Source organism: Gracilinanus agilis, chromosome 1 (genome assembly GCF_016433145.1).
Source record: "Gracilinanus agilis isolate LMUSP501 chromosome 1, AgileGrace, whole genome shotgun sequence".
In the NCBI taxonomy this organism is placed as follows: Eukaryota; Metazoa; Chordata; class Mammalia; order Didelphimorphia; family Didelphidae; genus Gracilinanus; species Gracilinanus agilis.
The window spans coordinates 766905767-766922449 of record NC_058130.1 but is presented as its reverse complement, the minus strand read 5'-3'; the positions used below and the strand labels follow the sequence as shown (position 1 = coordinate 766922449).

General features: G+C 38.5%; 1 protein-coding gene across 2 annotated transcripts in view; it reads left to right on the top strand.

Annotated features, from left to right (window-relative positions):
* CIT (citron rho-interacting serine/threonine kinase) overlaps positions 1–16683 on the top strand; it is a 161247-nt gene that overhangs the window by 48611 nt on the left and 95953 nt on the right. For both annotated transcript variants that reach the window (XM_044658832.1, XM_044658831.1), the window contains exon 9: positions 11045–11228. In XM_044658832.1, coding sequence (XP_044514767.1) covers positions 11045–11228 — 184 coding nt within the window. The remainder of the gene's footprint in view (positions 1–11044; positions 11229–16683) is intronic.

The following is a 16683-nucleotide window of genomic DNA, read 5'->3' as shown; positions in this document are numbered from 1 at the left end:
GAAGCACTGCTGGAATTCTGTCATCTTCACGAAACCTTACAGTGAATGCAGAATAATTTCCTACATTTTCTAGCTTTGCCTAATCTAGACCAAACCTCAGGTTAACTTTCTCTGATCTGTATCCTACACTAAAACTGTGCCTTTATGTGGCCTATGAATGATATACCTTTCTTCTCATTCATGTAGAAGTTTAACTGTTTATTTGGCTTGATATCATAAATGTGACCATATCGGTGTCTGGCATAAATTTTAACCAGTAACCTATCAGGAGCTAGTTCTTATACTTTTTTTTTTTTTAGCACCTTGCATAGCTCACCATTAGTCACTCAAATGATTTTTGTTGGTGGTAGAAATCATGGTAACCAGGAGTATCTTTTAGAAGATGAAACTGAAAATTTTTGACAATATTTATTTAATGCTTAATTTGTCCCTGGCATAGTTCTGAACAGACATCAAACTGTTTATTTATGTGCCTTCAAGTATATGGCACTATATTAAATGATATTAATTTAATTTAGCAGCTTTAAATATAACTTAAATTTTTATAAATTTTAGGGCTAACTAAGAAGTCCTAGGATTTATATCAATTCATTAAGGTACCATTTTGCACAGATCATAATGGAGTGGCTAGATATTATACTGAAATGCCAAATTATCCCAAAGAAATTATTTTTAAAGGTTCATTTCATAGTCCAAAGATTAATAATGTCTGAGATGCCAGAAATACTTAGTGGGGTGATTGTAGCTCAAAAGTAGGCATTGAAAAAGAACCAAAAAAAATTGAATAAGTCTAATTTTTTCCCATCTTGATTTTTGTTTGCATTTCTTTTTAAAATCTCTATTGAATATCAGGATAACTAAAAGAGAATTTATAGAAAAGAAGTTAATAATAGCTTTTAAAGTAACTGTTTCCAAAATCCTGTTCTGACATACCTCTTAGAAATGCAAAAATATTTAAAGTTCCTTAACTTAGTCTCTACCTTCAGTTTTAAACTGTACCTCAATTCATGTCCCTATATGGATCTCTCTCCTGTGACTTCATTATTGATTGGTGTCTATCTCTCAGAAATCTTTCAGGAAAGCTCTTAGCCATGTTATAATTCTCTTGGAGAATCTCTTCAACAGCCTCTTCTGCCAACCAAATACCCTTAGCTACTCTACCCCTCCAGTTCTATAACCACAAACCAAAATTAGTTAATTTTGTCTTTGTGTCCCATGTACAATCTCTATGATTTTGGTAACTAAAATGCCCTTTTGTGGTACTGACTATTAGTCTCTGGAGGGCAGGGCCTATCTTTGCTTCTGTCTTTATATTCATTACATTTCAGCAGAGCGTTTGGCACATGTAATAAAGAGCTAATAAATGCTTTTTTCTTTCATTTATTATCTCAAACAGATATCTGATAGAAAACCACCCAACAAAAACAATAAAGAAAAGCAAGAAAAAAGATTTTCAAATTGTCCTTTGTGTTCATGACTGCCAGCTTTTAGTGACTCTCCTTCATGCCTTTCATAAACCTGTTGTGTTTTAAGACCACTTCTTGTTTGTTTTCAACGAACATGGCGAAAAGCTTTTTAATGTCATAAGATTGATAGGAGGATGTTGGCCATCCCCAACTCTTATTCAGACAAATTCAAACTTGAAAAAACAAAAGCTATTTAAATAGATATTAAGAAACTGTTATATGCATAGTACTGGTAGATACTTTTAATTTACTTTGGTTGTCTTTTTACTTGTTTATTTTGTCAAATCTTCTCAAAATATGGCATCCCAAGTTAGGCAGATCTCTGCAATAAGAGTTTCTATCTATTCAGGACTCTTGGACATTCTATGCCTGAACATAGTTCATCGCTATGGATTTTTCGACAATAGTATGTTTGAAAGGGCATGGAAGAAGGTAGAGTCAAGGTGGAGGAGTGAGAGGAAGCACTATAGCCTAGCTCCTTACTAAACTCTCCCCACAATGATCAAGAAATCAAGTCAGACTGAATTCCAATTGGGGAAAAGCTTCCCCCTCCCACCCCTACCTCCCAAATCATAGTGAGTCATTTTTCTGGCCTAGAATACCTTAGGGAGACAGGCAAGATCTGGACCCCATGGATGGGGTCTGGCCAGGAGACAGTAGGTGGCAAGAGTTGCTGACCCAAGAACTGGAGAGTACTAGAGCAGCAGTGCAGAAAGCACCATGGCAGAAAGATCCAATGTGGCCCAGAACTAATGCTCAGTGCAAGAATGAATGATACCTATCAGCGACTCCTGTTAACCTGCTACCCAGTACCAGGAGCAATCATAAGCATTGTCCCTAGCTTTGTACCGAGAAGGAGTAAGTTCCATAAATGTTGTTGAAAGGCTCTGATCCTAGGAGCAGAGCTGGGATTCTTTTCTAGTATTTAGCCCAGCATGTAAACCGGCATTGGAATAACTAGGGCCAGAGTCCTAGACCAAAGAGCAGCAGAAAGTTCAGTGTCTCTGAACAGTAGAGCTTCTCAGTGGGCTAATACTCCTTGAGATAAGCCAACAGACTTAAAATTGGGTCAATTACTTGCAGATTGTAGTCGAAGAGAGTGAACAGATCTTCCACCTGAGATTACACCAGTGCGGAAGTGCTAAAAAACTCACAGACCCCCATCCTGAACTGTGAAATCAGTATAGGTACAGAAAGAGGATGGAGGCTCAGACCAGATGCCCCCCACACCTCCAGAAATGCATAGAGTCTAGTACTAATGTAAAATCTAAAGTCAAGAAGTAAGAAAGAGCATACCAAAAAAATCCTACCATGAAGAATAAATATGACAACAGGGAAGTTCCACATAAACACAAAAGAGAATGACTTAAAATTTTATGTAAATAGAGCCTCAAAGAAAAGAGCACATTGAACACAAGCCAAATGTGAATTCCTAGAAGAATTATTAATTCAAGAGTTAAAAAAAAGAGCAAAAAAATAATTTTAAAGATTGATTGAAAGTGGTAGAGGAAAAAATGGTAAAAGAAGTAAGAGCTATAGGGAAGAAAGATATAAAAGTAAGCTTCAAAAAAGAGGCATAAAGCCTTATTAAAAAAATAATTGGGAGCATCTAGGTGGCTCAGTGGATTGAGAGCCAGGCCTAGAGATGAGAGGTCCTGGGTTTACATCTGACTTCAGACATTTTCTAGGTGTGTGACCCTGGGCAAGTCACGCAACCCCTGTTACTTAGCTCTTACTGCTCTTGTGTCTTGGAACCAATATACAGTATTGATCTAAGTCTAAAGGTAAGGGTTAAAAAAAAAAAAGAATTCTTTGAAAATTAGAATTGACTAAATGGAAGCTATTAGCTCTTTGAGATATCAAGAAAAAATCAAAAGTCTAAAAAAAATAGATGTGAACTGTCTTGTAGGAAAAACAACTGAGCTGTAAGACAGATCAGGGAGAGATAATTTAAGAATCGTTAGAATAATTAAAAGCCATGAACAAAAAAGAACTTAGACATCATATTTCAAGAAATCATGAAGCAGGAGGTCCTGAGTTCAAGTTTGATCTCAGACACTTCCTAGTTGTGTGACTCTGGGCAATTCACTTAACCCCAGTTGCCTAGCCCTTAGTACTCTTCCGTTTTTGGAACTGATACTTAGTATCTATTTTTAGACAGAAGGTAATAGTTTTTTTTTTTTAAAGAAGAAATTTAAAAAAAAACCTGTCCTTGGGGCAGCTGGGTAGCTCAGTGGATTTAGAGCCAGGCCTAGAGACAGGAGGTCCTAGGTTCAAACCCGGCCTCAGCCACTTCCCAGCTGTGTGACCCTGGGCAAGTCACTTGACCCCACCCTTACCAATCTTCCACCTATGAGACAATACACCGAAGTACAAGGGTTTAAAAAAACAAAACAAAACAAAAAAAAATCTGTCCAAATTTTTGAGGACCAGATGACAAAAGTAGAAGTTGGAAGAATTACCCCTCGCCTCCTGAAAGACCCCTCAAAATGAAAACTCCTGGGAATATTAAAACAAAAGTCTAGAGCTCCCAGGTCAAGGAGAAAATGCTGCAGATAACCAGAAAGAAAGAATTCAAGTAAAAATGAGCCACAGTCAGGATCACACAAGATTTAGCAATCACTGCTTCAAAGGTATGGAGAACTTTGAATATATTACAAAAGGCAAAAAGATCTGCTTATAGCCAAGAATACCCTATCCAGCAAAATAGCATGATCCTACAGGGAAAAAAAATGGATTATTATTTTTTTTAACAAAATAGAAGACTTCCAGACATTCCTGATGAAAATACCAGAGCTGATTATATAATTTGACATAGAAAACATAGGTGTCAAGAGAGTCATAAAAAGCTAAATATGAGTGAGCAGTCATATGACACTAAACAAAATTAATCTGTTGATATTCTTAGACAAGGAGATGATATGTGTGCCCCTTCAACTCTCTCATTATCAGGGATCATAAAGAGAATTTGACTAGATAGAGGGCCTTGGGAGTGATTCTTTTATATTTTGATGATCTCAGAAGAAAAATGGAAAGGACGGGGACGAGGAACATAATGGCCAAGGGTGAAAGGGAGAGAGAATAAAGAAAACTATCATGTAAATAGGGTGCAAAGCAGGTGTTTATATCACAAGGAGATAATAATGGGAGAACAGGTGATAATTGAACCTCACTCTCATCTGAATAGGATAAAGTTGGGGAAAATACACATATAAACAGCTGAGTAGAGAAACATCTTTTTTTTTTTTTCACTTTATTTACCACTTTTTTTTCCTTTATTTTAAATTGAATGCTTTAAGTCAAAGAATTAAAGAATAATAAGACCATGGGAATGTTCATAATGGAAAGGTCCTTTGACAACTTTCACTCCAACATCCTCATTTAGAGAAATACATCTTACCCAACAGAGATATAGGAAGGAAAGGGATTAAGGGAAAGTAAGGGGTTAAGGGAACCATTAATAAGAAGCAAAACATACTCTTAAGTCAGGGAAAAAAAGAAAAAGTATAAGAGAAAATAAACTATAAGGCAGTATACAGTAAGCAATCATAACTGTAAATGTGAATGAAATGAACTTATCCACAGAACAGAAGAGGGTAACAAAATGAATTAGAAACTAGAATCCAAAAATATGTCGTTTATAAGAAACGCACTTGAAACAGTTTCAGAGTTAATATAAGGAACTGGAACAGAATCTGTTGTGTCAAATCAAGCAAAAGAGCATGGAAAAATAAGGGTAATTTCACAAAGTTGGAGAGAGGAAAATGTCCTAAACTTTTAAATAAAGAAGAGAACAAAATCTAAACTATAGACCAGTGAGCTTGACTTAAAAGCTCTAGAATCATGAAGGAGATGGTTTGCAAACATCTAGCTAGGGGAGCGGTGATTATATGACTTCAAGAACAGGTCATGACAGACTAACTTTATTTCCTTTAATGAGGGGAATGATATGGATGTAGTTTATCTAAATCTTTAGTAAACCATGCTCTTCTTGTGGAGAAGATGGAGTGATATGGATTAGAAGATGATGGAATCGCAATCAGAATGGGTTGAATTTTTAGACTCAAAAAGTTAATCGTTCCATGACATTTCAGAAAGGTCTTCAGGGAGGTGCCTCAGGGATCTCTGTCTGACCCCTTGTTTAACATTGAAGTCAGATTTGGACAAAGACATAGGTGATATGTATTGTTATAAATAAAATTGATCTGGAGGCTTATTATCAGATTTATAAGCATTTATTAGTAAAGAGAGAGAAAGATATAAAGAGAGATATAGGTCTCAACCTTTCTAACTTTAGGGATAGATCTGATTCTCCATCTGATTTAGCTGTCTCTGGCCTCAACTTGCCAGAGATGGCCAGACAAGATAAGATAAGAAAGAGTAGCTGCAGAGACCATTTATTAAAGGTGGAAGCAGAAAAAAGACCACTCCTTCCCTCCTTTGCTTTTATAATTTTTTTTTTAAACCCTTGTACTTCGGTGTATTGTCTCATAGGTGGAAGATTGGTAAGGGTGGGCAATGGGGGTCAAGTGACTTGCCCAGGGTCACACAGCTGGGAAGTGGCTGAGGCCGGGTTTGAACCTAGGACCTCCTGTCTCTAGGCCTGACTCTCACTCCACTGAGCTACCCAGCTGCCCCTCCCTCCTTTGCTTTTTAAACTTCACTTGCTCCTTCCTCTGGAGGTTGTGCTGATCCTGGCCTGTTGATGCTCAAGAAGCCCACACTGACATGGAACCCAGGAATTTGGCTGTCAGACACACCATGTGTCTGTGACTCCTTTGTCCCAGCACTAGTGTACTTGGGGTCTGAGTCCCTTAAATGATTTACTTTATGCAGAATGCTCATCAAATTTGAAGAAGTCATAATGCTATGAAGAAGAGGATCAAGGAATTAAAGCTGGAGAGGACCTTAGAGGCTTATCAAATCCAACTCTCTCCTATGGGATTTGTCCACAGTCACATCACACTAATAAGTGGCTGAGGTAGTAGATACTAACACAGTGGATGATGGAATCAGGAAACAAACAGATTTTGAAAGTATAGCATTAGGCTGAATCTAATAAGATGAAATACATTAGGGATAAATGTGATGTAATATTTAAAATTATGAGGCTGGTTGTAGCTTAAAAACTTTATTAAATCAAAAGTAGTAGTAGTAGTCAAGAGAGGAAAATGTTAGGAGAGTGGTAGAGAAGTACTTAACCTTTCTAATCTGCAGTTGCCATGATGGGCCTCTCATTACGACCCACCAAAGGTCCTCTTTGCTCCTCCAAGCACAGGCCAAAGACCCAGACTTGCTTGTGGTCTGAACTTATAAGCTTTTTTCTCCACCCACTAACTCTCAAACATCATATCTCAGGAACCAATCATAGTTTCTCAATTTGCCAGGACCACCCAGGGAGCAGTGCCTGAGGAATCATTGTTTCCTATCTCGTTTGTTGGTTCTTTAACTTCCTTCTTCTAAGGCTTGTTTATAACTAAATTTACTCAGTGCTATAAACTCTAGGTCACTGAGAAATGACATTTAAAAAAGCGACACTGGAGAGAGAAATTCACTTTCGACACAGTCTTGCCTGATTCTTCGTCAACCCATTTGGGGTTTTCTTGGCAAAGATAGGGAGTAGTTTGCCATTTCCTTCTCCAGCTCATTTTGCAGAAAAGGAAACTGAGGCAAACAGGAAACCACAGCTAGAAAGTGTCCAAAGCTTGATTTGAGCTGGAGTTTTGCCAGATTCGAAACCTGGTGCTCTATGTACTGTGCCACCTAACTGCTCTAAACTAAATATGATGTCTTTGAGAAGAAAAAAAAATTAACTTCATCAGACCATGTTGGTTAACCACTGTTTTGAAAACAAAAATAAAACTGAGTTTTTTTAAATGGGCTGCAATCTTACTGAGTCAGTGGTGTGAAGTGACAGCCAAAACAGATAATGGTATCTTGGGCTGCATTAAGATGATCATAGTTTCCAGGAATATAGAAATGATAGTTCCAAAACTGTATTTGGGGTATTATTTTCAATTTTGGGCACCATGGTTTAAGATGTAAGATGTAAGCTAGGGAATGTATAGAGGATACACAAAATTAAAGCTCCTTCCCCCTTGACCCAAAAACAACTTAGGTAAAATTTGAAGTGAAAAAGCTGAGAAAATTCTTTTCCTTAAATTTCCCTGAAGAAGATTTTATTACCAAAATATTTAAGGAGTGGATCCAAATTTATAAGACTTAAGAGCTATTTCTCAATATATAATTAGGTCAAAGGATCTGAACATCGAAACTTCAAAATCAAAGCACATGGTAAAGATGTTGACTTGATTTGACTTGACTACCCAGCTTTTGCCAGAGAGGAGATAGGCTCAAGATGAAGAAGAGATGTAAATTTTATGGACATGGTCAGTGCGGGATTTCACTTTTTTGTTACGAATTTCCTCTTCTTTCTCCTTTCTCTCCATCCCTTCTTCTTACTTGATAGGTAGAATTGGGAAAGAGAGAAAATAATGTTTAATTAGAGAAAAGCAAAATAATTTAAAAGTTAAAGTAAATAAAATCAATCAATGATTTTGAGAAAAATGTTTCTAGAGGATGATGAAATACCTTTAGTCCTTGAGCTATGATATGTGAGGACTGGTTGAAGGAACTGCAATTTAAGCCAGAAGAAGGGAAGACTCAGGGGAACATGATAGCTGCCTTGAAGAATTCAAAGGATCAACAAGTGAAGGAGGGATTAGACCTATTCTGTTTGGCCTCAGGAGGCAAACACTGATTCAGTAGATAGAGGGTACAAAAAGGACAATTTAGATTTGAAATCAGGAAAAGCTTCTTTACCATTAGAGTTATCCAAAAGTAGAATGGATTTCATGGAGAGATGGTAGGCTCCCCCCTCCATGAAAATCTTCAAACAGAGGCTGGATGACTGACTGCTTGCTTGTTGGTTATTGAGGGTTCCTCTGATGTATCCTTTGGACTATGGGGCCACTGAGGTCTCTTCTAACTCTCAAATGCTGTGTTTCTATGAATATCTCATTTATGGTTCTTTAGCTCACGACTCTTTGTGGTCCATAGGTCTTTGTACCTTGTACCTACTGTGTCTGCCTTGCCCTTCTTTAAGCATTTCTCAGGCAAAAAAAGTTACTAAATTCTTTTTGTACCATGAAGATATTGCAGAGTGTTATTTGGCATCTTTTGTTCTTACCTTGAAGATTTACTGAGCCATTAAAATGATCTGTACTACATTAAGCTATCTCACAGTTCTAGAGTTTCTAGAGAAGATATTTTTCCAATAATGAATTTCATTTATTTTTTTAACCCTTACCTTCCATCTTAGAATCAATACTCTGTATTGGATTCAAGGCAGAAGAGTGATAGGGATTAGAAAATGGGGATTAAGTGACTTGCTCAGGGTTACACAGTTAAGGAATTTGAAGGAATAAGCAGATTTGAACCCAGGACTTCTAATTTCTAGGCCTGGGTCTCAATCCACTGAGCCACCTAGCTGCCTCCACCAATAATGAATTACTAACCCTATAATTTTACTGGAGGTGAATCTTATCCTAGGTTAAAGCTTTCCATTCAGGAGTGGGATTCTTATTATCTCTGGAAGCTATAAGAGCTTAAATTGGAAAGAGACTATATAACCTATTAGGAGAGATATAATTTATACAGCTATCCATATGTTTATAGATTTGTTCTACATTATACAAAACAAACACTACACAGCAACATTTTCTAAAGCTCCTACCATTCCATTGGTGTTCGGTAATGATATTGACTCATCTTAAGAAATCTTTTCCTGTTGCCTGCTTGCATATTTTTTAACTGAAGATAATATCTTCTTTTATCCTTTTTGTTTTTATTTTCTTCCTCTTTTGAAATAGATTTGGGAGAGCCATTTAAAATCAGGTTGGGTTTTGCTTTGGAAATTATGTTGATGTAGGATGGGGAATAGAGCAGACCATCCAAAAATGTTCCTTTCTATCTTGATAATTAAAAAAAATGTCATTCATGTCTCTCTAAAAGCAAGTAGATTTTTTTTTGCACTAAAGTGAAGATTTAATTTCTCTTGAGGAAATTTGGAGGTGTTAAATAATTTTTTGGTGTTGTACATTTTGTATTTTTCATCCTTCTCCTTATTTTCTAAAAACACTTGCTGTGTGAATGCTCTTTTGACTTTCTTTGGAGAAATGTACCCTAAATTTGTTTCCTTTTTCCTTCAAACCTTTCCTCTTGCCCCTCTTCTGCCCACCTTCTAGGAATCATTTTCCCTGGGGAGCCACTAATGAAATTTGAGTGGGGTTGTAATTTGGGTATTTTGTACGGGTAGATTTTTGTCTGTAAGCAGAAACAGCCTGCTGCTCCTCTTTGGTGGCAGCTTAAACACAGATTTGTCATTCTAGAGAATGAGGAGTTAAAAAAGTCTGGGATGTGGAAGGCTTTGGCAACCAGAGGGAGCTAGCAAGCCCCAAGCAGTGACTCATTCTGCTTGTGTCAGTCAGAGAAGCATCAGCATCTGTCATGGATGCAGGCAGGTAGCGTTGAGCCCAGAGCATGCACAGAGTGAGGAGCGGGGAGCCTGCAGTGCAGGGGCTGTGCTGGCTCTTCCTGGGGCCTCTCTCTTGCCAGCCTGCAGCTCCGGGAGCCCCAGGCCGGATCCATGGTAACGGCTCGCGCACGCTGCCCTCCGAGAGTGCGGCTGGGAGCCGTCAGCTGGAGTCTGGCCACTGATGCAAGAGGGCCGGCCTCCCGGAGCAGGGGAGCTTAGCACGTCTGCCAGGAGTGCAGGCTCTGTAGCACTTCCCCAAGAGGGCACATGATATGAGGAGGTAGGCGCCGCACTGACATTCCGCTCACTCTTGTCATGTATGTAGCCTCGTTCTCACTGGAGGAACTTCATTCATCTCCTTAATTCAACTGCAGTGGCTTTGGGGTGGAGAAGAGAAAAGATGAGCTGCGAAGGACCAAGTCCCGAGGAAGGCCTCTGGGCTGTGTGTCTGTAATTCTGAGCCACACTGCAGTGCTGTCCCGTGAAGAGTTGCAAATCCTGAAGGACCCGATAGTAAATCCGGCTCCCCCTTCTTTCTTTCTGTGACGGCCACCCAGGGAAAGCCAGGAGTTTCAGCTCTGTAAATCTTTGACAAAAAGGCCAATAAAAACGGATCATTTGGACACGGCAGGAATAGGTTTAGCTCATCCCTTCTGCCTGTGACAGTACTAGGCAGGAGACAGCTCAGTGGGGTGCTTGCACTTGGAGGGCTTTATAGAAATATTCTAGAAAGACTTGGAATCAGTGGCCCTCTCTAGTTAGTTCAGAAGTGCCTTTCATGAGACTGTTACCTAGTTTAGAAGATAATTCAGTTTAAGTAGCATGAAAGATGGTCTGCAGAGTGGTAGCCATGTTGGCAAAGAAGGGGTTAATCTCTTGTTGCTGTAATCCTGTTGGAGAGCAGAGGCTCCGCTGCTTGTGTGAGTGAGATTAAAGGCAGGAGCTGCAGTGCCAGGGCAAGCACGGAAGGAGCAGGGACCCTGTGCTGTGACACACGGTGATTGCATGAGTCTGATTTTTTTTCCTTTTTGTTTTTCATCAGCTCCTCCCCCCTTCTTTCCTACCCTCAAGTCTGACGATGACACCTCTAATTTTGACGAACCAGAGAGGAATTCGCGGGCTTTGCCTTTTCCTGGCCAGTTGAACCCTGGAGGTTTCTCTGGTGAAGATTTGCCTTTTGTGGGGTTTTCGTTCAACAGAGCACTGGGAATCCTTGGTAGAGCAGAGTAAGTGGAATTTACTGTTCGTGGGAACTGTGTTGTTAGAAAAAATCAGATCTGAGGGACAGCGAGTCAAATGGGGGAGTCTGTTAACTAGCATGTCATCTGCATGAAGGGGCTGCTTCAGATTGTCTCTTTGCCTTGGTGATCTGCTTATTTAATGTTTTTATATAATTGTATTTAAGGGTTTCTATGCCTGGTCCCCAAATGAATGTTGTGACATTGTGATTTGGTTACTCGGAGTTAGTTTTCTGACACTGCTTTTTGGAGGGGAAGAGCTACCATGGGTCTTTTACTAGCAGTGAGTGCAGAACCCTGCCAGGAGAAGCGCCGAGGGGCACCGAGCTCTCCTTTTCCATGGGGGCTGGGGGTGGTGGCTGTCTTTGGTATGCAGAAGAACCTTAAGTGCTTAATATCATTAAACCCACTTGTTACGGTTAGATTTAAGATCTTGAAGGTGAGGACCATTAAACTTAAGATGTGAGTGGTCTGGTCCAAGCTCCAAGGACACGACGAACCCCACCATTCTCTAGGGCACTGACCCAGGAAGTAAGCTTTCCTCAACTGGCAGTCTTCTATGGGGTCTGACAGAAACCTTTGTAAGGAGAACCCTGGGCAGAAAATGTGAATGGTGAGGGATCACAGATTCACAGAAAACTGGGCATCATTGCATTTCAGGGGGAAAATATCCAAGACGAGAAAATGGAAGTATAGATGTCATAATATGAACCCCTTGACCTGGTAGGTCCTTATCTGTTGCTGGAAGAGCTAATGAGAAATGCATTAGTGCAGTGCCCAGGATTGGAGAGCCCTGACGTCCAGCACCAGAGGATTTATCAGAAATGCAGTAGCTTCAGCCGATTTGGTAGCTGGACATAACAATTCATTTCCTTTTGACATATGGACATCCTGATTTTAGAACTATCAGTTCCCAGCAAGGATTTCTATGGCTACTACTATATAGACTTACTGGGGCTCTCACTTTTTGACTATTAGGGTAGTTTGTGATAATTAGTTGTCCCCCAAATATGAAGTGAACACAATTTGGTTTTCTCCTGATAGCATTCATCCTGTCTTGGCTCTGTATTAAGAATGTAAGTAGCCTAGATAGTGATCAAAAGGGATTTGAGGATTGTTTCTAAATGGTTTCTCCTTATGGGTGCTATTTTGATGGTATTGCTGAAAAGATTTTAGATTGATATAAAAATTAGTCATTAGACATGAAATAAGGTCAAGAATGGTGATAGAAGTTGAAAAAGATGTTCTTGTCATTGAATTCTTGCTTTAAAATTTATGTTGAAAAATAAACATTCTGATTTTATTAGCTCTGTTGATTCTGGACAGTTTTCTTTAAAGCTAGGATGTAGGCAGCTGTTGACTGTGAAGTGGGTCTGGATTGAAATGTGCCGAGAAGTACATGGAAGCTCTGTACTAGAACAGAAGGGGAGGACGGAGCAAAGGCAAAATGGCAAAAGATGTGTGATGAGTGGGGTGGTGAAGACTCAGTATGTATGCGTGGAGGATTACAGGTCAGAATTGATGCTTTGAAAGAGCTGTGTCTAGAATCTAGTCTCTGAATTAGGATAAGGTGGTATAGGTCAGAATGAAAAAGGAATTAATATTTTTTGGCAATCTAGAACATCGTGGAAGACCCACATCAATGTAATTTTCAGATGAATTGGAAGAATTGTTTGAAATTTTCAGTGTGATAATTGATTTGAGGCAGCATGTGATGAAATACTTATTTTTAGGAAAGAATACCTTTTCTTTCTTTTTTATGATGTTTTCCAAAATCTGGTCGGAACCTTGATATAATAGCTTATACTTAAACCAAGGAATCTTTGATAAGTGAAGGGTACTCTTCAAAAGGAAATGGATTTTTGTCTCAGTGTTAGAAAGACTTAAGCACTTTTTAAGAAAGACTTGTTTTGATTTGGTGATTCCCTTTTCTTGGATGGTTTTTATTCTGTATGGCATTTGAAGGTACATTGTTTAATCTCATGGTAGTTAAAAGTATATATATAGCTTTCTTGAGCATGTAATAATGTGCCTTTGCAGATGCCCCAGAAGAATGAATTATATTCAATAAGTTTCTCATTTTTTAATATCTATAATTCCTAATTGGAAGGTAAAACTGCAGTATATTTTCCTGTATGTGTCTCTTACCAAGAAAAAAATACAATTTTGTTGGATATGTTTGACCTAAGACAGCTTTTTTACATGCAGAATCCCTCATATTACATTGGAGACTCTCTGTCATGTGATCTATAGGATCCATGTCACAGGATCATCTTTTGGTAAACCATTTTAGAAGTGGTCATTATTTGAAAGAGGTTTAGATGCAGAAGTTAAATATCCAATTCCATACATTAAAGAAGACCATTATAGTGAGATTCCAGTGTGGTTTATTAGTTAAGTTATAAGGAAATCATGTAACAGCCAATATTATTTTGAAATGTAGTCAAGCAATTCAAATCATGTAACAGCCAATATTATTTTGAAATGTAGTCAAGCAATTCAAATTAAATTCAAAAATTTAATTTTCTGGAAAAAGATTTCCTGTGGGAATAACTTTTGTTACCAGCAACTCCGCATTTTCTTTTTTGAGTTTTCTTTTCCCCTACTATTTTCAACATCACAGTTTTTTATTTACAAGAGTTGATTACCTTTGTTGTTACTCATTTCTTCACACTACTGAGGAAATTACAGATGCTTCTGTGATGTACTAGGTAAATTGACCCCAAATTTATTAACAGGTAATTGAATGAGATCTTCTGAGATGATGCTGAATGAATGATAAATTTTCATGGAAATTTTTGTCTTAAGATAGAATGGTTTTAATAATTTGTTTCACTTGTCTTGACATGGATCATAACAGTGATGCTGGAATATATATACTCAAAAATCTCTTTCCAAACTGATGAGAGTTGTATCTTCATATTTGAATCTATCAATCATTTTTGTTTCCTCTACTTAGGCTTTTACAAATAAAGAGTAATAATAGCAATAGCTAATGTTTATGTAAGCTTTTTATGTACACGATTGCATTTGTTCCTCATAATAATAATAACCCTATGAAATAGGAACAAACATCATATTCCCATTTTACAGAAGAGGAAACTGAGGCTCCCAGAGTTTGTCAGTTAACAGACATTTATTTGGCTCTTAACAAGTGCTAGACACTGTACTCAGAACCAAGAGTGACACAAAGAGGGGCAGAGGTACAATCCCAGCACCCAAGGAGCTCACACTCTTAACGGGGGAGCCAAAATGTAAAGAACTCTGTCCATACAAGATGTAGACCATGGAAATGGAAAATCATTTCAGAAGGATGTTCCTTGGTCCTGTGAATGTCAGAAGTGGGATTTGAACCAGATCTTCCTGACTTTAGGTGTAGCACTCTATTTGGAATAGGAGAAATGTCCCTGTTTGAATTAGAATGAATAATAAATGATGGGGAGAAAGAAACAAGATCAGATCTGGTTCTCTTTTGGGTAGGTACTTGGAGAAAAACCTAGAAAAGAGCCCTTGAGCTAAGCCTTGGAGGAAACTAGGGATCCTCAGAGACTGAGATGAGGAAGGAGTACATTCTAGGCACGAGGGATGGCCTCTGCAAAGGCTTCAAGAGGAAAGAGAGAATGTAGTGTGGGAAGAGCAGCCAGAAGAAAGTCAGTCTGGCTGGACTGAAGAGAGCATGACATGATCGTCAGTAAGTTTGGAAAGGTAGTTTGGGTCCAGGTTGTAAAAGAGTTTTGCTTGCTAAATAGGGACATTTGATTCTAGACGTAATTAGAAGCTAGTGGAGTCTATAGAGTATAGGGGTATGGCATGGTCAGATTTTAGGAGAATCACTTGGATAGTTGTGTGGAGAGGAGAAAGGCTTCAAGTAGTAAAACTTTAAAAGGCAGTTGAACAGACCAGGCAAGAAATTATGAGAACCTGAATTAGGGGTTGCCTTGTGAGTAGATACCAGGGGATGGATACCAGAAGTGTCATGAAGGTAGACTTGATATATTTAGCAACTTAATGCATATATGGGTTGAGGAAGAGTGAACTGAAGATGATGCTGAGATTGCCAAACTGGATGACTGCTGGAGGGTAGTGGTCTGCTTGACAGAAATCTTGACAAAAATATTCATAGGGAAATCTGGAGAGGGGGTGGGTCTGAGGAGAAGACAATGAGTTCCGTTTTGGGAGACGCTGAGTTTGAGGAACTTATAGGACATCCATTTTGAAACTTTCAATAAACATGGGTTATGGGCCTGTAGCTCAGGTGAGAGAATAGGACTGGATGCATAGATTTGGGAATCATTTCCTACATGATAGATAATCGAACCCTTGGTAGCTTTGGAAGTTTGTGTCTCCATATTTAATTATTCAGTAGCATTTAATATCTGTTCAAGCTTTTGCATATCAATAGTAATAACTTATTCATATTATTATATTAGATTTCTATTATAGTGTTTTAAAGAAAGTGGAGTCACAAAACCCAGAAGAGAGAGATGGTGGTCAAAAGTATTGAATGCTTCAGGGAGATCAAGGACAAGATTTGAGAAGAGGTCATTAGATTTGGCCATTAAGAGATAGTCACCCTGGAGAGAGCAGTTTCAAATGAGTGATAAGAATACTGAGAGGATGAAAAGTAAAATGACTTGACCTGAAGTTATGTAGCTAGTTAGTAGCGCAGCTGGAACTAGGCACAGAGTCCCCCCAGGCCTTGGATATCGAATTCAGCATTCTTTCCACATTTTCTTATACTCCTTTCCCCAAATGAGAAAAAGTGTTTTAATTGTACACTGTTATACCAATAGGGGACTGCCCCCAAATTGTTTTTTTTGTCAATGCGGCTAATTTTAACCATTTGTTCATCTATTTCTTTTATCCCCAAATTCCTGAAAATTTTAGAAGTTGTCTATTTTTACAGGTCCAGCGAAGAAAAAGGACTAACCTTTTTTTTTGCCGGGCCTCACGGGGAATTGTAAAAGTGAAATTTGGGAGATGTCATCTTTAAGTATATATATGTATTTTCTATGGACACGGGGAAATTATCAAACTACATTTCCCTAGTCCAACGGGTTTCCGGTTCCAGTTCTTTGGGCGTGGGGAGGCCTACGTCTCCATGCAGAGAAGAGTTTAAATCTCCTGGGTTAGGAGGGAGTGGCCTCTTGGCCAGCAGACTGAGGAAGAGGTATAATGACTGGAGCGGCAGTTTTGAATTCTTATAAGCGCGTGGTCAAATGACTTTATCTATCAAAATGGCTTTAATTAAAATACTAATTTATATTATTATAGCAGCCTTTATTATTTTTTATCCTTATAAAAGTTGGACCTGAGATAATTATTGAACTCAAGGACAGGCTAACTTACTTAACTTAAAGATGGGATCCTAACTTACTGCATGAGTTCTACATAAAGCAGGTCTCAGGAAATGATCCTTTTTTTATATTTTAGTCTAATTTAT